General features: G+C 60.0%; 2 protein-coding genes across 2 annotated transcripts; both read left to right on the plus strand.

Annotated features, from left to right (window-relative positions):
- Positions 1-2473: 2473 nt before the first annotated feature.
- Positions 2474-5514, plus strand: ACTA1 (actin alpha 1, skeletal muscle). Its single transcript, XM_036422764.2, has 7 exons — positions 2474-2630; positions 3404-3544; positions 3663-3987; positions 4203-4364; positions 4488-4679; positions 4828-5009; positions 5103-5514. Exons 2-7 carry the CDS (start codon positions 3416-3418, stop codon positions 5244-5246), a joined length of 1134 nt encoding a protein of 377 aa, XP_036278657.1. The 5' UTR covers positions 2474-2630; positions 3404-3415; the 3' UTR covers positions 5247-5514.
- Positions 5515-11924: 6410 nt separating this feature from the next.
- Positions 11925-19643, plus strand: LOC118710318 (centriole, cilia and spindle associated protein). The gene is made up of 4 exons (XM_036422776.2): positions 11925-12223; positions 13098-13530; positions 17157-17425; positions 19007-19643. Exons 2-4 carry the CDS (start codon positions 13161-13163, stop codon positions 19181-19183), a joined length of 816 nt encoding a protein of 271 aa, XP_036278669.1. The 5' UTR covers positions 11925-12223; positions 13098-13160; the 3' UTR covers positions 19184-19643.
- The last annotated feature ends 2552 nt before the right edge of the window (positions 19644-22195 follow it).

A 22195-nucleotide genomic window follows, 5' to 3' on the forward strand; every position in this document is an offset into this window, starting at 1 on the left:
CGACGCAGAGTGGGCCTCATCTGTGTGAGCGTGGTGTCTGATGACTCGTTGGGGAAGCTTTAAATTGCACACACGGGAGTGTCCATGCGAGTGTCTTAGGGCATAAAACACGTGTGGCTCGGGGTTTCCCAGAAGCGGACGTCGAGGGCTGGCCAGGCCTTGGTCACCTCCCGACCCAGCTGGGGAGGAACTAACAGAGACCAGAGCCCGAGTGAGTGTCACAGAGACGGAGGAAGCGGACGCTGTGACCCCACAGGAAGTAACTCCCGGGGCCAGCTGGAAACGCCTCTAGGTGCTTGCCATGTGCTATGCCTTCTGCTGCTGGGAGGTAGGCTTAGTGAATTGCAGCACATCCTACCAAAATTGAAGCTATCCCCCCTCGTTTTTTCCTCTAGTGTCTCCCCTCCCCACGACATAGCAGAACACGTATTAAAAAGGAAATATGGGTCTGTCCATTATTCATCCTCCAAAATAACGGGAAAGGCTAAATGGGAACCCTGGCCTGGTAGCTCAGTTGGTTAGAGCATCATCTAACCAACTGAGGCACCAAGAGGCGCCAAGGTTGTGGGTTCCATCTCTGGTCAGGGAATCGGAAAAAAAAAAAAAAATTATATATATAATTTTTTTTATTTTTTTTTTTTTTTAAAGAAACAGGCTTTGCCAAAACCGGTGTGGCTCAGTGGATAGAGCTTCAGCCTGCGGACTGAAGGGTCCCGGGTTCAATTCTGGTCAAGGGCACATCCCCGGTAGGGGGTGTGTAAGAGGCAGCTGATAGATGATTCTCTCTAATCGATGTTTCTAGCTCTCCATCCCTCTCCCGCTCTGTAAAAAATCAATAAAATATATTTTTTTAAAAAAGAAATGAGCTTTTCTATTTAAAAAAAAAAAGAGAGAGAGAGAGAGAGAGAAATAGGACCCAAATAAATAAACATGGTTTTCTTAAGGCTAAATAGGAAACCTTAGTAGCTTTTTTAACGAATGACCCTTTGCACTTATCCAAACTCCTCCTTCTCTAATTGACTTGGGTCATTTTTAGGAAACGCGCCACATGGTGTTTTATTTCCCCGGAGAGCCCACACCTGTCCCGGTTGCCGGCTCCGTTCCCCAATGGTAATGGCGACTATTTTGGGAGCGCTGTAGGCACTTGAGAAAAAAATGACCGATTGGGTTCTGGCCCGCGCCCCGCCGCTGATGTATCCCCCAAAAGCACGCCGCTGAGTTCATCGCCAAAGATCGCTTCTCCCTGGGCAGCCACAGCAAGGTTAGGACTGTCCTTGTCCTGAGGGGTGGGAATGGGGGGGGGGAGTGAGGCAGGCAGCGCCCCCCTGACCTCCCGTGACCCCCGCTCCACCGTCCCAGGGCAGACCCAGATCCCAGGTAGTCTGAAGGCATGGAAGCCGTATAAATAGAAGCTCCAGGGCTCCGGCTCTGCGGATGATGGTGACTCCAAGGTGGACTGGTCTTGGCCAGCCTCATCTCTAAATATAAAGACGGGCGTGTGCGGCCGGTGCGAAGGAGCTGCGGCCTGTCGCACACGCAGTGCTTGTCCTTGTCCTTGTCCTTGTCCTCAGGCTTCCTTCAGTCAGAGCACCCACCGCCCCTGGGTGCTGGGTGGTGGTCCAAGGGCAGACTCCGTGAGCCTCCAAGGTTGGGGGGTTCGAAAGTAGGGCTCAGCTGGGCCCACCACCACCTGGGGCCCCTCAGTCCAGCCTGCAAGGAAGAGACCCTCCCATACGATGCACTTTTGCAGGCACCCCTGACCTGAGCTCTGGGTGCCCTGGCTTGGTGCCCCCAGCTCCTGCCTGGACCCATCCCATTCCGGGAGCCCCAGCCTCCGCCCCGCCCTGCGCCGCCCCACCCTCCTCGGCCTCCATGGTGCCCCATGCCAGCTGTCTGCCCCGGGCAGCTGCCCACACCCTCTCTGCGGTGGAGGTGGGGGCCGGCTTGGCTCTGCCCCCCTGGATTGGGGCGCCCAGGGGTAGCCATGCAGAAGAAAGTTCCTTGGGGAGGGAGGGGTCACGTTCCTTCCCTGCCTGGGACCGGGACACACCGGGTTGACTCCTTCTCCCGCCTTCTCAGACCCCCTTGGACCGGCTCCCTCCTCCCTGTAGACGCCAGGAGGGTTTGGGGTCTGAGTAAGGAACCTGGAGAAGGGGAGACACGTGGGAGCCGCTGTCCGGAGGCCCAGTGCGCAGCTCATTGCGCGCAGAGTGGACGGGGCGGGGCGGGCGGCTCCGGGCAGGACAGGTGCAGCCACAGGCGCGGGCGCTGACCCTCGCTCCACCGGGGCCCCTCCCGCCCGGGCCGGGAGACACTCCATATACGGCCCGGCCCGCGGTACCTGGGCGCGGGCCAGGCCGCTCCTTCTATGGTCAGCGCAGGGAACCCGGGCGGGGGGCCCAGGCCGCGGACCGGGCCGTGGGAGGGTCTCCAGTGCCCAACTCCCAAATATGGCCCTAAAAGGGGAGAGACATTCCTGCGGGCGGCGCGGGGGGAGCGCCCACGGGCTATATAAGCCCTACGCGGGGGCGCCCTCGGCCACCGCAGCGGACAGCGCCCCAGGAGCCTCGCTTCCCTCCGTGGCAGCCAGGGCCCCAGCCGGAGAGCGACAGGTGTAGCCACCCGTCCAGGTAGGGGCAGGAGCAGGACGGGAACGGAGGGACAGGCCCCACCCACTCACTGATCAGCCCCCGGCAGCGCGCCCTGCGCCTCGGGGACCCCAGAGCCACGCGCTCCTGGTCTCCAAGAGGATATGCCAGACCGTCCATGCGCCTTTGCACAATCTCTCCAAAATCCCCGGATCCATCCCCTCGCGGGCTGCAGTTAGCATGCGCCCAGGCGCATAAAGGGTTTTCCTTCAACGTCCCCAAACGCAAACCCTCCCAGCCGAGCGCCAGAGCCCGGGCAGCCGAGGCCTGGACTTCCCCGCCCGCTCCCAGCAGGCGCAGGGCGCAGGGTGCTGAGTCCGGGACGCGCAGGGCCGTTCCTTCTGGGACAGGGCGTCGCCGCCCTTCCCACCAGCTCCCTCCGCCCTCACACGCGCCCAGCGAGTGGGTATCAGAGCCCCATCCTCCGGGGGCGAGGCCTTAGCCCAGGGGAGGGTGGGCGCACGCACCCGGCCCCTGCCCGCAGCAGCGAAGGCACAGGGTCTCCGGGGACACCGTGCGCCTAGGGTTCCAGGCTGGAGAGATTCCCAGTGTGATTCCCAGATTCTCCACCCCGTGTCCCCCTCCCAGGCTCAGCGCAGCCCTTCCCCGTCCCCCTGGTTTGATGCGCGCAGCGTGGCTGGACGTGCCCAAAGGTCCCCCGGGCCGGGCCGGGCCGGGCCGGAGCGCGGTGCTGGGGCGGTGGGGCCTCCTGAACCGACGTGCCCTGCATCTCCGTGGCCCTTCTGTCCCTGCAGAAACCAAACACCATGTGCGACGAAGACGAGACCACCGCCCTGGTGTGCGACAACGGCTCCGGCCTGGTGAAAGCTGGCTTCGCCGGCGACGATGCCCCCAGGGCCGTCTTCCCCTCCATCGTGGGCCGCCCGCGCCACCAGGTCCGGCTACGCCTCTGCGGGTGGGCAGGGGAGGGGGGCGGACGGAAGGGGCTGGGCCGAGGTCCCAGGAGTCCAGGCGGCCGGCCGGTGCTGAGTGCTCGGTGTCCCCGCTCCGCAGGGCGTCATGGTGGGCATGGGGCAGAAGGACTCCTACGTGGGCGACGAGGCTCAGAGCAAGAGGGGCATCCTGACCCTCAAGTACCCCATCGAGCACGGCATCATCACCAACTGGGACGACATGGAGAAGATCTGGCACCACACCTTCTACAACGAGCTGCGCGTGGCCCCCGAGGAGCACCCCACGCTGCTCACCGAGGCGCCCCTGAACCCCAAGGCCAACCGGGAGAAGATGACCCAGATCATGTTTGAGACCTTCAACGTGCCCGCCATGTACGTGGCCATCCAGGCCGTGCTGTCCCTCTACGCCTCCGGCCGTACCACCGGTGAGTGCCCGCTCCCGGCTCCCCCAAATCCCTCCCCACCCCATTGCGCGCGCGCTCCCCATCCCCAAACCCCACCCCAGCCCAGTGCGTGCGCGCCCCGCAGCCCGAGCGCCAAGATCGCCGGCCTCATCCCCGCCCACGGGCCGCCCCGCTGCGCCTGCGCGCAGGTTGGAGAGGCCACTCACCCCTGCCCTTTCCCCTCCCCACCCTCCCAGGCATCGTGCTGGACTCTGGGGACGGTGTCACCCACAACGTGCCCATCTATGAGGGCTACGCGCTCCCCCACGCCATCATGCGTCTGGACCTGGCGGGCCGCGACCTCACGGACTACCTGATGAAGATTCTCACCGAGCGTGGCTACTCCTTCGTGACCACGGGTGCGTGGGGCCGGGCATCCCAGGAGGCGAGAGCGCGCGGGGAGGGCGCACGAGAGGGTCCGAGGGTCCCCGGCTCTCGCGCGCGCTGACGGCTCCCCTCTGGCCCCGGTCCCCCCCCTGCAGCCGAGCGTGAGATCGTGCGCGACATCAAGGAGAAGCTGTGCTACGTGGCCCTGGACTTCGAGAACGAGATGGCCACAGCCGCCTCCTCCTCCTCCCTGGAGAAGAGCTACGAGCTGCCCGACGGGCAGGTCATCACCATCGGCAACGAGCGGTTCCGCTGCCCAGAAACGCTCTTCCAGCCCTCCTTCATCGGTGAGCCCGGCCCCCTTTTCCCCCAGGCCCTTCCCGTCCTTCCCAGCCCTTCCGGGCCCATCCACGCCCATCCACGCCCATCTCCAGGGCGCACGGGGGTCCCCCCACCTCCCCAGCCCCTTCTCACTTTCCCGGGCGCGCCCTCCAGGCATGGAGTCGGCGGGCATCCATGAGACCACCTACAACAGCATCATGAAGTGCGACATCGACATCCGGAAGGACCTCTACGCCAACAACGTCATGTCGGGGGGCACCACCATGTACCCGGGTATCGCCGACCGCATGCAGAAGGAGATCACGGCGCTGGCCCCCAGCACCATGAAGATCAAGGTGGGCGGCCGCCCGTGCGCCCTGGGGGTCCCCGGGTCCCTGGCCCCCGCCCCCCCTCCCTCAACCTGACACCCCGCCGCCATCTCTCTGCAGATCATCGCCCCTCCCGAGCGCAAGTACTCCGTGTGGATCGGCGGCTCCATCCTGGCCTCGCTGTCCACCTTCCAGCAGATGTGGATCACCAAGCAGGAGTACGACGAGGCGGGCCCGTCCATCGTGCACCGCAAATGCTTCTAGACGCCGCGTGCCCGCCCGCAGGGCGCGCCCCTTCTCCTCAGGACGACCCCGCGGCTGCCCAGCGGCCCGGCCCCCGAGCCACCCACCCACCCACCCACCGCGGCCACTTTGTCTCCAGCAGCCGCTCCCGTCGCTGCTGCAAACCGACACAGTGTTGAGACCGTGTATATACCTTAACTTATTTACCTCATTTTGTTATTTTTCAAAAAGCAAAGCCCTGTGGAAGGGAAAGGAACAACTTGAAGCATTAAATACAGCTACTATGTTACGCGCTGCGTCCAGTTCTTGGTCGTGGGATGGGATGGGATGGGATGGGGGCGATCGGAGACAGAGAGGTGGCCAAGAGGGACCCCCTTTGCTTGCGTCACGTTCCACCATACTGAGTGCGCTCCCTACCAGACCTAAGTGAGGTCTCCCCGGGGTCACGGTCTCCCCTCTGGAGCGCATCCCGTCTGCAAACGGGCCGGCGCGCCTGGCCCCACGGGCGGGCGGGGCGCGCGCTGAGCGCCCAGCGCCCTCCCCTCCGCGGCGCGCCCAGGCCGGGGCGCTGGCCGTGGTGCTGACCCAGAGCCGCCCGCAGGGCTCGCTGCTCCACCCCGCGCGAGTCTCCGTGTTCCCCAGGCCCAAAGGGTTGTGTTTGGCGGTTAAGGAATCTGTGTTCACCTCCCTTCTCCGTTGGAAAGCCTTTTGCTTCGTGCCACGTGATGGTGGCGCAGAGAAGCGCTGTTCAGTGCGGGGAGGCTGGGAAAGAGGGGCGCCCAGATTTGGGGGTGGGGTGAGGGGGAGGAGGGAAGGCCACTGGAGCCGCCCAGCAAGGAAGTGCCTGGAAGGAGAGTAGCTCGGCCGGTGTGGCTCAATGGTTGTGCATCGACCTACGAACCAGGAGGTCATGGTTCCATTCCCAGTCTGGGAACGTGCTTGAGGTTGTGGGCTCAATCCCCAGTGAGGGAGCATGCAGGAGGCAGCCGATCCATGATTCTCTCTCATCACGGATGTTTCTCTCTCTCCCTCTCCCTTCCTGTCTGAAATCAATAGAAATATATTTAAAATAAAATGAAATAGCTGCAGTCTTTTCCCTGGCAAAGTTCCCCGAGCTGACTGGACACCAGCTGGGAGGCAGAGGGGCCTGGGGCCTTGCAGCCGATGCCAATGTGGCACCTGTCACCAGGGTCAGCTGAGCCAGGGAAAATGAGAAAATGAAGGGCAAAAGGACAAACTGAAAAAAAAAAGAAAAAAATTAATTGATTTCAGAGAGGAATGGAGAGGGAAAGAGATAGAAACATCAATGAGGAGAGAGAATCATGGATCGGCTGCCTCCTGCACACCCCCTCCTGGGGACTGAGCCTGCAACCCCAGGCATGTGCCCTGACCGGGCATGGAACTGTGACCTCCTGGTTCATAGGTTGATGTTTAACCATTGGTTATTCTTTAGCTCATTCTCACTCCACTATGGCCTTGCTAATGGGCACAGCTTCTAGTCATCAACTAACTGACAGGCTTCTTCAGCAAATGCTTACTGAGGGTGCTCTGGGCCCGGCCTGTGATGGCAGATGAAACGGTGGTGAGCCAGAAACCCAGGGGGCCCAGCCCTCGGCTGACCACGTCGTGGGGCAGACAGTTAACTCCTCGTGGTGGAAGTCTAAATTCTCAGGTGCTGGGAAGCAGGGGCGTGGGCCTGACAGCAGAGAACAAGCCAGGGCGCCTGGGGCCAGGAGCACGGGCAGGTGGAGGGACCCAGAAGGGTCAGCAGGTGTAACAGGTGGAGGAGGAGCAGCCAGGTGGGAGGAAGTGGGTGCTGCGGGAGGAAGTGGGGTGGGGGGTGGAGGATGCAGAGAGGCACCTGAGCAGACCCGTCATGGCTCAGCATTGATGTTGTCTCTCTTTTGTTTTCTTTTCTTTTCTTTCTTCCTCATTCTTTGCTTTATGTGTGTTGTTGACTCTATGACAGGCGTCTCCTATTTCTCCCCTTCCGACCCCCTCCACCCTCCCCGCCCCAGGCCTCCTTCACCCGGCCAGCTGTGCATACATGTTCTTTGGTTGATCTCTTTCCCTCTGAGGTCTTTCAGCCTGTTTCCTTTCTTTTTGTTCTAAGAGCAATGGAAAGAGAGAGAGAGAGAGAGAGAGAGAGAGAGAGAGAGAGAGAGAGAGAGAGAGAGAGAGAGAACTCTGTGACTGTGGCAGGCCTGTGTTCTCTGACTCACAGCAGATCCTCACTGAGCCGAGGGGCAGCCGGAGCTGTGAGCAGCCGGGTGTGGGAGCCAGGGACAGCTGCTGGGGGGACAGAGCAGATTTGGCCCTGAGATGGGGTGCAGCCTGGTCCCTCCTCTCAGTGGGCTCCAGGCTGGAGCAGGCTGAAGGCTCCCCAGAACGGAACATTGGCTGCAGGAAGCCCACCTGCAAGAGCAGGAGGCAGGTGCTGTTTGCATTCCCTCCCACCCAGGCACCCAGGGGGGGGTGCCTCTTAACGTCAGTGAACCTGGGGGAGCCTCCCCCTCCCAGGCTCCATCCCTTCTACCTGGTGGCTCCCAGGATCTGTGCTCTGTGCGCTGGGAAGGGGGGAGGGGGGAGGAGGAGCAGAGGAGGGATGTCAGGGAGGGAAGGGCAGTGGGAGGAGGGAAGGAGGAGGGAGGGGAGAAGGAAAGAGAGGGGAGGGGGTAGAGGAGCAGGAGGGGAAGGGAGGGGGAGGGAGGCCGCAGCTGTCTGCCAGCCCTGCTGCCTGCCACCCGGGGAGCCCGGTGCCAGCTCCCCCGCCCGCTTCTATTTTTATCCCAGCGCCTGCTCAGATCTGCCAGGCTGGGTAAGTGCCCGGTGGCAGAGAATCTGAGTCCTGTAGAGGCCTAACTGGGAATTATAAAGCCGGGAGCGCCGTCTCTTTAATTTAATAAACAGGCGCTAAGGACTGGGGCCACCGGAACAGCAGCCTGGGCTTGGCACCCCACAGGTGGGGGAGGGGGGGGGGCAGCAGGAGGGCTCAGGGAAGCTGTGCTAATGGGCACCTACATGTGACCCCAGCCAGGTGCTCAGAGCGGAGCAGACAATAGATGATCAGGAATAAGCAGAGGCCCGGCCCATGTGGCTCAGTGGTTGAGCATCCACCTAGGAACCAGTAGGTCACCGTTTGAATCCTGGTCAGGGCACATGCCCCGAGGCGGAGGCCCAGCGGCTGAGCCTGGCACAGCCGAGCGCCCGGGCTGCACCCCCAGGAGCAGGCACCCGCCCTGGGGAGGGTTCATCTTAGCCGGGGACTCCCAGGACAGACAGCTGTCCGCTCCCTCACGCGCTCGGCCTGACCCTAGAAGGAAGCAGAGGGACACTGACAAGTGGCCTGATGTCCCCCCACCCCCCGGGCTGCTTGGACCATAGAGCTGGCTCCAGACTCCAAATTAGAGCCGGAGCGGCTGGGTGGGCCCTACGGGGCGGGGCGGGGCGGGGCGGGACAGGGCCACAGAGGGTGTACCTGCCGTGCCAGCCCCCTCTGAGCACACTGAGGGGACCCCAAACCCCATTTTCTGAGACATCGCCTCTCAGCCCGTGCTGCTTCCACACATGGGGGGCTCACCCCTCCTGTGCCTCCATTTATCCACAAATGTTTGTCTTTCCTGAGCATGTGCAGGTCCCAGGGGCAAGGGCAGCCTGACCTTGAACTGCCGGGACCCTTTCTCAGGCCCCAAATGCCTATGGTGGGTGTCATGGATCTCAGGTGCTCCCTGAGAGCAGTGGCCAGCCCCCCTCCCCTCTAATCATGTGCTCCCCATCCACCTCCTTCCCTCCAGGGGGGCTCGGTGCCAGGCTGCCGTCCGAGCAGCCAGTATCACGACTGGGCTGAGGGGCCGGCCCCTCGTCTGCTAGGAGCAGTTGGCTCCTGAGGAAGCCGGAAGGATTCCCATTTTACAGATTTGGAAAATGAGGCTGAGAGTGGATGACAGGATCCCAAGCTAAAGTTGCATCATGAAGCCCATGGTACCGGGCTGGCGTGGCTCAGTGGTTGAGCGTCCACCTATGAACCAGGAGGTCACAGTTGGATTCCGGTCCAGGGAACAGGCCCAGGTTGTGGGTTCGATCCCCAGGGGGGGGCGTGCAGGAGGCAGCCGATCCATGATTCTCTCTCATCATGGATGTTTCTCTCTCTCTGTGTCCCCTCTCTCTTCCTCTCTTAAATCAATCAAGATATATTTAAAGCCGAAACCAGTTTGGCTCAGTGGATAGAGCGTCAGCCTGTGGACTGAAGGGTCCCGGGTTCGATTCCTGTCAAAGGCATATACCTTGGTTGTGGGCACATCCTCAGTAGGAGACGTGCAAAAGGCAGCTGATTGATGACTCTCTCTCATGGATGTTTCTGACTTTCTCTTTCTCTCTCTTCTTCTCTGTAAAAAAAATCAATAAAATATATTTTAAAAGATATATTTAAAATAAAAATAAATAAGAACCCCTGTCTCTGACCTGTTACTCGCTCCAGAGTCCTGGATGCCCAGAAGGAATGTGGGGGTGCTGGGCACAAGATGGCGGGAGGCATTTTCCTCCTAGAGTCCTCCCCCCACCCCACGTCAGGGTCAGCATGGACGAGAGCCCCCCACCTTCCTGAACCAGGCTTCTGACTTCTCCCTCTCCCAGTGGCCTCCGCTTTCTCGGGGCTGGTTGTCCGTTTCCCGGGCTCATTCTCCTGTCATGGGGGGCATTAGAGGGGCTGCCCGGCGCTGGCCCCGGAGCCGGAGCTGGGGAAGATGTGGGGACAGGGAGGGACAGGGAGGGACAGGGCAGCCTTCCTGGGCTGGGCTCAGCCACGACAGCTGGGCCGCATGCCTGCCATTCCCGCCAGCAGGCTCATCTTCTCGTTATAGGGCGCCTGGCACACCCGGCAGGGGGCTCTGGCCTGAGGGGAGGGCCTGGCCTGGGGGGCCCTGGCCTGGAGCGGACGCCCTGCCGCTTTAGGGCAAGGCCACCACGGGGACAGGCGGCCGGTGTCAGCTTTCGGCCTCTCCTTGCATGGCCAGGGCCCGCAGCCCGACTTCTGATTTGTGCGTATTATTAGGTCCCAGGGACACCGCCGGGCAGCCATGGGCGAGCCTCCGGGGGGAAAGGGGGGGGTCTGTCCAGGTCCAGTCTGTGCAGGGAACTTGTCCCTGAACCTGAACTTGGGGGGGGGGGCATGGGTGTAGGAGAACAGGCCCATGGCCCTTCCAGGTGCAAAGATGGAAGGCGCCTCTGGTGCTTCCAGGGCCCTTTCATGCTGCCCCCTCAGCCTGGTCTATGTGGCTCAGTGGTTGAGGGTCGACCTCTGAACCAGGAGGTCAGGGTTCGATTCCCTGTCAGGGCTCATGTCCGGGTTGCGGGCTCCATTCTCAGTGGGGGGTGTGCAGGAGGCCGCCGATCCATGATTCTCATCACTGATGTTTCCGTCTCTCTCCCTTCCTTTCTGAAATCAATAAAGATAGATACACACTGAGTGGCCAGATTATGATGATCTCTGAATGCATAATAATCTGGCCACTCAGTATATATATATATATATATATATATATATATATATATATATATATATATATATTGTGTATATGTATATTAGAGGCCAGGTGCATGAATTCGTGCATGGGTGGGGTCCGGCCAGCCTGGCCAGGGGGAGGGGACATGGGCAGTTGGCCAGCCTACCTGCTGGTTGAACTCCTGGTCGAGGGGACAATTTGCATATTAGCCTTTTATTTTATAGGACAGACGCTGAGTGGCCAGATGATTATACATCCAGAGATCATCATATCTGGCCACTCCGTGTATTTTAAACAAATAAACCAATGGACCTAGCTCCTGGCTGGCAGGGGCTTCGTTGCCCTCCCTCCCTGGAAACAGATGGGCATGTTTACCGGGCAGCTACTGGACCAGGAGAGCTAATTTTGGAAACTGGAACCACACTCCCTGGAGGCCTGGGGCCAGGTGGGCTCTTGTAGCTGAGCCTGTGGGAGGCGCAGGCCCTGCCCAATGGGCGGGCAGTTGACAGGGAGGTGATGGAGTGACAGGCAGGCATCTGGGGCATCTGGAGAGGAGGTGAGCGAGCCTGCCCCCTGCCTCTCGGAGGACTCAGGGCCGAGGTCAGGCCTGCTGAGTAGATCTGATGTGATTTTATTATTATTATTATTATTATTATTTTATGAGGCAAAAAAACTTTATGAACCTTAGCCTCCAGCTTTCCCCCAAGATCTTCAGCTGCATGAGATGCAAAGAATGAATTGTGTATGAGCAAGATTTATAAAAAGAGCTGGGGCCCTAGCTGGTTTGGCTCAGTGGATGGAGCATTGGCCTGTAGACTGAAGGGTCCTGGGTTCGATTCCAGCCAAGGGCAACAACAACAACAACAAATAAATAAAATAAAAAGAGCTGGGCCTCTCTGGCCGGTGTGGCTCAGTGGCTGAATGTCCGCCTATGAACCTGGAGGTCAGGGTTGGATTCCCAGTCAGGGCACAGGCTGGAGTTGTGGGCGCGATCCCCAATGTGGGGGTGTGCAGGAGACAGCTGGTCCATGATTTTCTGTCATTATTGATGTTTCTTCTTTTCTCTCTCTCCCTTCCTCTCTGAAATCAAAAAGGTTTGAGGTGTAGACAAGGAGTTAGACTAAATCGTGAAAATGGGTTAACGCCGGAGTCACAGAGAGGAAGGGAGAGCCTCCGGGAGGACGTGGAGGTGTTTGGTGTCAGGCTGGGGACGCGGGTGGCCAGCTGGTCCCGGACAGGGTGAAACGCGGGACCCCGGGGCGCCCACCCGCGGCTCCCCGCCGCTCTGCGCTCAGGCAGCCGCCCCCACGAGCCGGGCGGAGCGCGGGGGAGGCGTCTGCTCCGGGGACGGGGACGGGGACGGGGCGGCGTCTCCCGGCGGGGCTGCGCGGCAACCGGGCGCCATCGGCGACGTCCTGCGCGGGAGGGAGGAAAGCCGGGCCGGCGGGCCGCTCCCCGTTCCACGCGCGGAGGACGGGCCGGCGCGGCCGGAAGGAGGTAAGGCTTCCCCGCGGGGCGCTCGGGGGACGCGGAGGCCCCTCCGCTCCCGGGATCCCCAGCCCCGTCCCCGCGCTCGCGTCCTGGGCTCCTGGGCCTCCTCCTCCCCACCCCCCATCCCCACTCCCCATCCCCGCTCCCCGGCCCGCTCCCCGGCCCTCCGGCCCCGCCCGGCCCGCAGCTCTAGCTCCCACGCTCCCGATCGCCTGCCCGGGAGACCCGCACCCCCGCAGCCCGGGCCGCTGGCCCTCTCCCCCGGAGCCGCCGACTCGGTCCCACCGAGGCTCCCAGGACCTGGTTGCGAGCTGAAATGCCTGGCGAGCAGGTGCCCCCGGGACCCCCGGTCACCGAGGCCGGGCCGCCCACTCCCTGCTGCGCCCCGCGTCTCCTCCCCCCGCCCGCCCTGCCTCTCCGTTACCCCGCGCTCCTCCCCGCCTCCCTGCGCCCTGTCCCCCGCCTCTCCCATCTTCCCGCCCGCCCTCCGCGTCTCGCCCCGCCCCTATCCCCGCCTCCAAAAGCCCCGTCCTCCTATAGTACCGCCCTCCCACTCCTATCCCCGCCTCTCAAAGCCCCGCCCCAACCCGCCCTCCTATAGCACTGCCCCTCTCACCCTAGCCCCGCCCCAAAAACACCGCCCTCTAGCACCGCCCTTTCCATCTCTAGCCCCGCCTCCCAAGGCACCGCCCGCCTATAACACCGCCCCTCCCACCCCTGGCCCCGCCTCCCAAGCCCGCCCCGCCCCCCTTTACCTCGCGCCCCGCCGCCCCGCCCCGCCCCCGCCGCCGCTGCGGGCGGGGCTCCGGATTTAAATGTCGCGGCGGGCCCGGCGGCCGGAGGGCGGACGGGCCTCTGTGTCGTGTCCCCGCTTCCGCAGGCGGCGGCGGCGGCGGGACCGGCGGCGGGACCTGCGGGCACGGAGGCCGGCGGCGGCGGCGCCATGTCCCCGGGCTGCGGCGCCAAGAGCGAGTACATGAAGCGCTACCGGGACCCGCGCTGGGCCGAGTACGCGGCCTGCTACCGGGAGCTGCTGCACTACCGCCGCGGCCGCCGGCTGCTGGAGCAGGCGCACGCGCCCTGGCTCTGGGACGCCTGGCGCCCCGCCGGCTCCTCCGACGACTCGGCGTCGTCGGCGTCGTCGTGCGCCGGGAGCCCCGCGCCCCGGGCCGCCTCGGCCTCCCCGCTGCCGCCGCCGCCGCCGCCGCCGCCCGCGGAGGGCCCGGCCCGGGGGGCGCGCGGGTCCCGGGAGGAGCCGGCCGCGAAGCCCGGGGATGCGGAGGCCGGGGATGCGGAGGACGCGCCTGTGCCAGGTACCGGGCCGGGGGTGGGGGACGCGGGATCGGGGCGGCGGGGGGGTGATGTTCGGAGAACTGGAGGTGCCCTCGGCATCGCACCGCCCCCTCTTTCTTTCTTTCTTTCTTCCTTTTTTTCTTTCTTTTTGAATCCTCATCCGAGGACACGTCTCCATGGATTTTTAGGAGCGTGGGAGGGGGAGGGAGAGACGAGGGAAACATCCATGGGTTGCCTCCTGCACGCACGCCCCGATCAGGGCGGGGGCCAGGGAGGAGGGGGAGGAACCTGCAACCGAGCTAAGTGCCCTGGACCAGAACCGAACTGGGGACCCCTTCGGTCCAGTAGGGCCGACCCTCTATCCACTGAGCCACACGGGCCAGGGCTGCTTTATCCCCTGAATGAACGGGGAATCCGCCCCCCTAGAGACAAAATAAGGGAGCTGTCAACCCGCCCCTCGGCCCCCTCCCCCCTTATTTCCCTAATCTGGGGGCTCGAGCCTGCAGCGAGGGCGAGGTGGCCTTGGGGAGCCCGTGCACCCCGATCTGTGCATTCCTAAGCACCCCCCCCCTTTTTTTTTTTTTTAATGAGAAGAGCCCAGCTTTCGTCAGAGGCTCAGGGCGTCTCGCTGAGGCTCAGATCCACCGCGCTGAGCTCTCTGTCTTGTGAATGGAGCTGTTGTGTTGGGGTGTGAACCCCGGGACCTGGGGACCTGGCTGTGCGGGCCCGGGGGAGCAATTTGCATTTGTTTACACGGGGGTGACGTCACTCCGGCGGGTGGTGCGAGGGCCTGGCCGGTGGGGGGGGGTCTCCGTCACTTCCCCCGCCATTTCGCCCTCAGCAGGAGCTGGGAAATGGCCTTGGGGGGCTGTCCCCCTCTTTCCTGCCCAGAGGGCCGCAGAGTTGGGGGCTCAGCCCGGGAGGCGGGTGGCGGTTTTGAGGGCCAAGTTCAACCACTGGGATACAGTAGCCAGCGGTGCCTTCCTGCCGCCTCCTAAGGTGGTGTCTGGATTTTATTTTTATTTCTTTAAAAAATATATTTTATTGATTTTTTTTTAACAGAGAGGAATTGAGAGGGAGAGAGAGCTAGAAACATCGATGAGAGAGAAACATCCATCAACTGCCTCTTGCATACCCCCCACTGAGGATGTGCCCGCCATCAAGGCACATGCCCTTGACCGGAATGGAACCCGAGACCCTTCAGTTCATAGGCCACACCGGTTGGGGATGTCCTGAGTTTTTTAAGTTTTTAACACCTATCGGCTCTCTTTTTACCTCTGTCCTAACCCGTAGTCACAGCCCATGGCTACCCCCTCTGCATACAGGCGTCATGGAGTTTGTCAGCTTCATGACGAGTATCTACACTTCTGTGCCCGAGCAAGTGAGGCTCAGAGCTGCCCTACATAGATGGCCCTGGCTGGTGTGGCTCAGTGGATAGAGCGTCGGCCTGCAGACTCAAGGGTCCCAGGTTCGATTCCGGTCAAGGGCATGGACCTTGGTGGCAGGCACATCCCCAGTAGGGAGGTGTGCAGGAGGCAGCTGATGGGTGTTTCTCTCTCATCGATGTTTCTAGCTCTCTAACCCTCACCCTTCCTCTCTGTAAAAAATCAATAAAATATATATTTTTTAAATATAAAAGTCAACAGGAAAATATCCCCGGGTGAGGATGAAAAAAAAAAGCTGCCCTACTTCGTTGGCCCTTTTCTCTCTTTCCCAGCGCAGCCGGCAGGTCGGGTTCGGGCTCCCTATCGCTCAGGACATCGGCCCGCCCAGGGCCTCTGACCTACTTCCATCTGGCGGGCGCTGCTCTGGGCGGCGGCTGCGGGAGGTGCCCGGGGAGGGCCCGTGGCCCCCGCCCTGGGCTCCGTGGCTTCTCCTGGGGAAGAGCCTCATGGCGTGGCTTCCCGGCATCTTTCTTGATGGAGCCCCTCCTGGCGCAGACTTTTCTGAGACCCCGCATGTCCAAGGATAGCCCTCTTCCTGCCCCCCAGTCCGGCGAGGGGGTGGCTGGGCGGGGGACCCTGGTCAGAAGGAATTATTGTCTCCGCATCTGGAGGCATCGCTGGGCGGGTGTGCCTTGTGATGTTGCCGGCACAGTTTCGGTTCATTCGGATCCTAGTTCTGTTGTAGATCACACCTCCCTCCTTGGGAAACTTTCGGCGTCTCTCTCTCTTCGAGTTGACCTAATCTTCTGTAATAATAAAAGCGTAATATGCTAATTAGACAACCCAAGAGTAATATGGCCGAAACCAGTGTGGCCTGGTGGATAGATCATCAGCCTGCGGACTGAAGGGTCCCGGGTTCGATTCCGATCAAGGGCATGGACCTTGGTTGTGGGCACATGCCCAGTAGGGGGCGTGCAGGGGGCAGCTGATGGATGTTTCTCTCTCATCGATGTTTCTAGCTCTCTCTCCCTCTTCCTTCCTGTAAAAAATCAATAAGATACATTTTTTTAAAAACAAAACAAAATCAGGGGATTTATAAAGAGTGATGGATGGCAGAACCACAAAAGGCCATGAGGGGAAATAGTGGTGCTTTGGAGTGTTCACCACGGGGGCGGGCAGGCCGTAACACCGATCGCCGGCTCTGCCCACTGTACGGGGGGGGGGGGGGGCCTGTGGTCACGGGGGCATTTCTGTGGAGGGCCAGCCCCTTACACCCGGCTCCCAGGCCTCCAGCTCTTCACCCTGCGGATGTGGGTAACCATGGGAACCACAGCCTATTGTGATGGGCCTTTCAGGTGGAGGTCAGCAGCTCCCTCCTCCCTGGAGTTTGTCAGAGCCACGTGGGCCTCGTCCGTCCGGAGGGGGGAGCATCGAGGGTGAGGGGAGCCTGGAGCTTGGGTTGAGCGACTTACAAGGGCACCTGTGTAGCTGCTGGGTGATTGTCACCAATCCAGACCCTCCACCCCGACCTGGGATTTGTCTTGGGGTTTGGAGAAAGCCATTAGGCCAAAGAGGTCCCTTACTTTAAATAAATAAATAAATAAATAAAATTAATTAATTTAATTAAATCAGAGAGGAAGGGAGAGAGGGTGAGAGAGAAACATCAGTGGAGAGAGAGAATCATGGATTGGCTGCCTCCTGCACGCCCCCTGCTGGGGATGGAGCCCACAACAGGGGGCACATACCGGACCTGGGAATCCAACGGTGGCCTCCTGGTTCACAGGCCAACGCTCAACCACCAGGCCATGCCACCCGAGAAGAGATCTCTTAATGTTTAGTCTCAGAAGCCCTAGCGGGTTTAGCTCAGTGGATAGAGCGATGGCCTGCGGACTGAAGGGTCCCGGGTACGATTCCAGTCAAGGGCATGTAGCCTGGTTTCAGGCACATCCCCAGTAAGTGGTGTGCAGGAGGCAGCCAGTGGATGGTTCACGCTCATCCATGTTTCTCTCTTCTCCTGCTCTCTCTGAAAAATCGATAAATGATTCTCTAAAAGAAAAGTAAATGAAATAAAAATGGGGCCTCAGGTTCGAAACCGCTCCTTTTGGCATCTGCGTTAAGCGAAACATGCAAACAGGACGATCGGTGAAAAGGTTACTGCCTCAGTGAGGCTTACTGTGTCCTTCAGCCCAGACAGCTAGAGGAACTAGACTCCAGCCCAGGTTTTAAAGCACCTAACTCTTGTCTTCTCTTTTTCGAAAAAGCACCGCCAGTCAAAGGCAGCAAGGAGAAGCCGGAGGAGGAGGCCGGGATGGCGGGGACGGACCGGGCGCCCGGCTGCACCAGACCCCGCCAGCACCCCAGCGCCCTGTTTGCCCGACGGGACAGGAAGGCGGCCCGAAGTCCTCCCAGGTCCTCGAGTAGAACGAGAGAGAGCAAGCACCCCTTCGCTCTGTACGGGTGGGGGGAGCGGCGGACCGACACGGGCGGCCAGAGGACCCACAACGTCTGTGCCTCCGCGCCCGTGCACGAGGTGTGTGCGTGTGTGTGTGTGTGTGTGTGTGTGCGTGTGTGTGTGTGCGTGTGCGTGTGTGTGTGTGCGTGTGTGTGCGTGTGTGTGTGTGCGTGTGTGTGTGTGTGTGTGTGCGCGCGTGTGTGTGTGTGCGTGTGTGTGTGTGCGTGTGTGTGTGTGTGTGTGTGTGTGTGGGGTGGGCGTGTCTCGGCTTCCCCTTGGAGGGAGGGGGAGGGGGAGGGGGAGGGAGGGCACAGGTGTGCTCCTTGGAGGGACAGTGCACTGGGTCCTTCATCCTGTTTTATTATTTATTTTTATTGATTTCAGAGAGGAAGGGAGAGGGCGAGAGAGATGGAAACATCCATGATGAGAGAGAATCTCGGATCGACTGACTCCTGCACGCCTCCTAATGGGGATCGAGCCCACAACCCACAGCAGGGGGTGGGCAGGAGGCAGCCAGTCCATGATTCTCTTTCATCATTTATGGTTTGTTGTTTTTTTTCTCTCTCTCTCTGTCTCCCTTCGAAATAAATAAATATACACACTAGAGGGCTGGTGTATGAATTCGTGCATGGTGGAGTCCCTCGGCCTGACCAGTGATTGGGCATGATCGGGGATGGGTGGGGGGAGAGGGGAGCAGGACCACAGGAGGCTGGTCAGCTGCAGGGGGTTGGCTGTGGGAGTGCACTGACCACCATGGGGCAGCTTCTGTGTTGAGCATCTGCCCCCTGGTGGTCAGTGTGCGTCATAGCTACCAGCCAGTCATCTGATCATAACAGTCACTTAGGCTTTTATATATATAGATATATAAAAAAAAAGCAGCAGCAGGAGGAGAAAGCGGAGACTGCTTGAATTCTGATTAAATGCCATAATCCCATTTTTACCAAACAGCCTTCTAAACCCCGGCAGATGGTGTTAGTTAGCGGGATATCTGAGACAACAGAGCTGGGGTTTAACAAAGACCGGCTGGTCCCTGGGGTCAGGTTTAACCAGGCGTATCTATGGCATCAAATGTCCGAGGTGGCACCGTCCCTGGAGGATTTTTCTTTTTTCTTTTTTAACTGCTTTGCCGTAAAACATTGCCAGTCCTTTCCTGGAATAGGTGCCCATGCTCCAGGCAAAGCCGCTGTGGTGATTTTCCAGAGCCAATCTCTAGAAAACTGGCTGCTTAGCGTTTGCATCTCTCCCCTGCCTTCCCTCTGAGGTTTCATGGTCTGATCCATGTTTCTCTGTCTCTGGATCTATTTTTGTTCATCAGTTTATATTGTTCATTTAAATATTTTTAAATTTTTTAAAAATATATTTTATTGATTTTTCACAGAGAGGAAGGGAGAGGGATAGAGAGTCAGGAACATCGATGAGAGAGACACATCCACCAGCTGCCTCCTGCACAGCCCCCTCCTGGGGATGTGCCCGCCACCAAGGCACATGCCCTTGACCCAAATCAAACCCGGGACCCTTCAGTCCGCAGCCCATCGTTCTACCCACTGAGCCACACTGGCTAGGGCTAAATATTTAATATATAATTATTCGCGCAAATCGGTTCAAAAAAACCTCTGACGTCATTTCCGCTTTTGTTTCCCTTTATGAACCGCCCCTCAGATCCATGAGTCGGCGCTGCGGGCCAGGAACAGGCGGCAGGTGGAAAAGAGGCGGCTGGCGGCTCAGAGGCAGCGCGCGCACTCGGCGGACGCGGAGAAGGGCCGGAGGCCGGCGCCGGCCGCCGCGGACAGCCCGTGGGTCACGGAGTACATGCGGTGCTACTCGGCCCGCGCCTGACGGGGCCTCGTCAATAAAAGAGAGAAAAGAACCAGAACTGCAGGCTCCCAGGGGCGCGGGGCGCGGGGTGCGGCCCGGCCCCCTCCCACCCCCGGCCTGGGCAGCAGCACCCCCGGAGCCATCGACGGGGATCGCCCCTGCGTCTCAGCTCCTCCTTTAGGGTTGTGTCTCGAAGCATCTTCATCCTTTAAGACACCGACACCCAACGCCTTTCCGTGGCTGGAGATGCTCCAGAGCCGATGTTTGTCCTGGAAGTTTTGGGCCTGATCGTCCCGGCTTCAAGGACCTTCCACATTCCACGGTGGATCCTGCGCCTTCAGCATCGGAGGCCCCGTCTGCGGGAGCCAAGGTCAAGTCCACGGCGGCTCTGAACGGACGTCAATGCCGCGGGCCACGGAGCCGGGAGCCGGGCCACGGAGCCGGGAGCCGGGCCGTCGTTCCGGCCAGCACTTCGGGCGGCTGTGGTCGCAGGGAGGGTCCTCTGTCCCAAAGCACTTCGGGCGGCTGTGATCGCGGGCGGGCACCTGTCACCCCACAGTGCGGATGCGCCCGGGGTGCGGCGCGTCCTGGGAGTGGGTGGGCGGAGAGCTCAGGAGGGTGACGTGGACGGGGAGGCTCGGCGTGGCCTTGCCAGGGGTGCCGGTCACCCGTGCCATGGCCATCAAGCCCGTAGACCCCACGAGGACCGGAGGTCAAGGCGGGTGGTCAGTGCGGTGCAGCCGATGGGCAGGCCACGCCCTACTGTCCGGGTTTGGGGTTAGCCATTCAGCCCAAGTGCTTGTGACGCAACTGACAATCTTAGGAAGAAAGTCCCCCCCCAAACCCCCCCAAACAGACTGCCTTAGACCCCCAGCTTCCTGCCTGGCCGGTGTGGCTCAGTGGGTGAGCATCCACCTGTGAACCAGAAGGTCATGGTTGGACTCCCGGGTACGGGCTCCATCCCCAGTGGGGGGCGTGCAGGAGGCAGCCGATCCATGGTTCCCTCTCATCGTGGATGTTTCTATCTCTCTCCCTCTCCCTTCCTCTCTGACATCCACAGAAACATATTTTAAAAATAAATAAATAAGTAAACCTAGCTTCCTCCAAGCTTTCAATAAGCCACACCCCTTCCTTCAGAAAACACTCCTATTTAATGAGCTTACTACTGAAAACTCCAGAGGGAGATCTGGAAAGACCTGGCCACATCTTCCCCCCACCCCCAGGATGTTTTTCTAGGGATTTTTTTTTAGGGAGAGGGAAGGAAAGAGAAACATAGATGTGAGAGAAACTGGTTGCCATCTGCACGCACCCTGACCAGGGCCTGGGCCGGGGGGGAGCCTGCAACTGAGGTCCGTGCCCTTGACCAGAATCACACCCCCGTACCCTTCAGTCTGCGGGCCGAAGCTCTATCCACTGAGCCACCCGGCTAGGGCTCCCCCCCCCCCCTTTTTAAGTAAAGGTCAAATGACCAGGATTTTTAAGGTGATTTTAATGTGCATGAACCATGAGCAGTTCCGCACGAATGAACTGTGAGAACACTTCCTGTGTCCGGCCCTTGAAGGTCTCAAGTCTAACTTGGGCGCCTACGGAAGGCTGTAAGTTGTAACCATTTGATGGTCTGGAAACTCCTACGTAACCGTGTTCTTCAGTCTGGGGCCGACTGGCAAGACAAGCAGGTGGTTTAGAAAAATCCCCTTTCATGCTGGAAAGTGGGGCTTAAACTGTGGAATAAAATCATGGCTTCCTAGACTTTGAAAACGTCGGCTTCCAGCTCGTCATGGAAACAGTTTGCCAAGCGTCTGTTACAGCATCGAGGGAAGCCAAAGGCTCACCACCCACACTCGCCGGGAGAAGTAAAATGGAATTCGTTCTTTTTATTTTTTAATAAAAAACCTAAAAGAGTCTCTCACTTGGTACCTCTGGGTATGTTTAGGCCTTCCCACCCCGAAAAATTCCTAAGCACACAGACACATGTTTTAAAAATATATCTTACTGAGCCGAGACCGGTATGGCTCAGTGGATAGAGCGTCGGTCTGTGGACTGAAATGTCCCGGGTTCGATTCCGCTCCATCCACTGAGCCAAACCGGTTAGGGCTCCTTGAGCCTCTTAAAGACTCGAGCGCTTTAACACTTTGCTGAACCAGCAGATACAAGTGCCCAGAACCAGGGGCCCTCCAGGCGCCAGAGCCGCCCCAGGAAAGTGACCAGAACCCAGGACATAGCCAAGGGGCCCTGGACCCCGGCCCACAAGCGATCGGGTGCCTGGCTCTGCCACTGTTTTGGCCTGGACCCCGAGCAGCGCCAGTATGTGCTGGGGTGGCCCCTCCTCAGGGGTGATCGAACCCATGACACCGAGGAGAGTCTGTTTCTCTCCCGGACACAGCGATTACACGTGGGCGCTGCCCCGCCCGTGTGGCTCAGTGGTTGAGCTTTGACCTATGAAACAGGAGGTCAGGGGTCCGATTCCTGGTTGGGGGCTCCATCCCTGCTGTGGGGGTGCAGGAGGCAGCCGATTCATGATCCTCTCTCATTATTGGTGTTTCTCTCTGCCCTTCTCCCTTCCCCTCTGAGATCAACAACATATTTAAAAAAAAAAAACAAGAAAAAAATCTCACAAAACCTTTTCCAAAAACCCAGCAAGCAGAATAGCAAGTAAAACCAGGTTTGTGGTCTGAGGGCGCCGCCTTGTGGACATCTCTGAAATTGCGTCTGCTTACATTTTTTTTTTAGGCGATCCCAAAGCAAAACTACAGAAAAGTCACTAGCAGAGACGTCTCTTCATGAGCAATCTGAAATGACCCGTGTGGTACCCCGTGACACCCCCACCAAATATTGTAATTTTTTCTCACAAATACCAGGGGCAATTTTCTATAAACCAGGGCCTCCTCCTGCACAGCCATCAGCATTGGGGGGTTCACACTGATGCGTGTCTGCCGTCCAGTCCTCTGACGGGATTGCCATGTGGCCCGTTGTCCCAGGAACGCCCTTGCAGGCTGCCAGAGAGCCCGCTGACACCCCCTTCCCGGGAGAGGC

This window comes from Pipistrellus kuhlii, unplaced genomic scaffold, assembly GCF_014108245.1.
Source record: "Pipistrellus kuhlii isolate mPipKuh1 unplaced genomic scaffold, mPipKuh1.p scaffold_m20_p_72, whole genome shotgun sequence".
In the NCBI taxonomy this organism is placed as follows: domain Eukaryota; kingdom Metazoa; phylum Chordata; class Mammalia; order Chiroptera; family Vespertilionidae; genus Pipistrellus; species Pipistrellus kuhlii.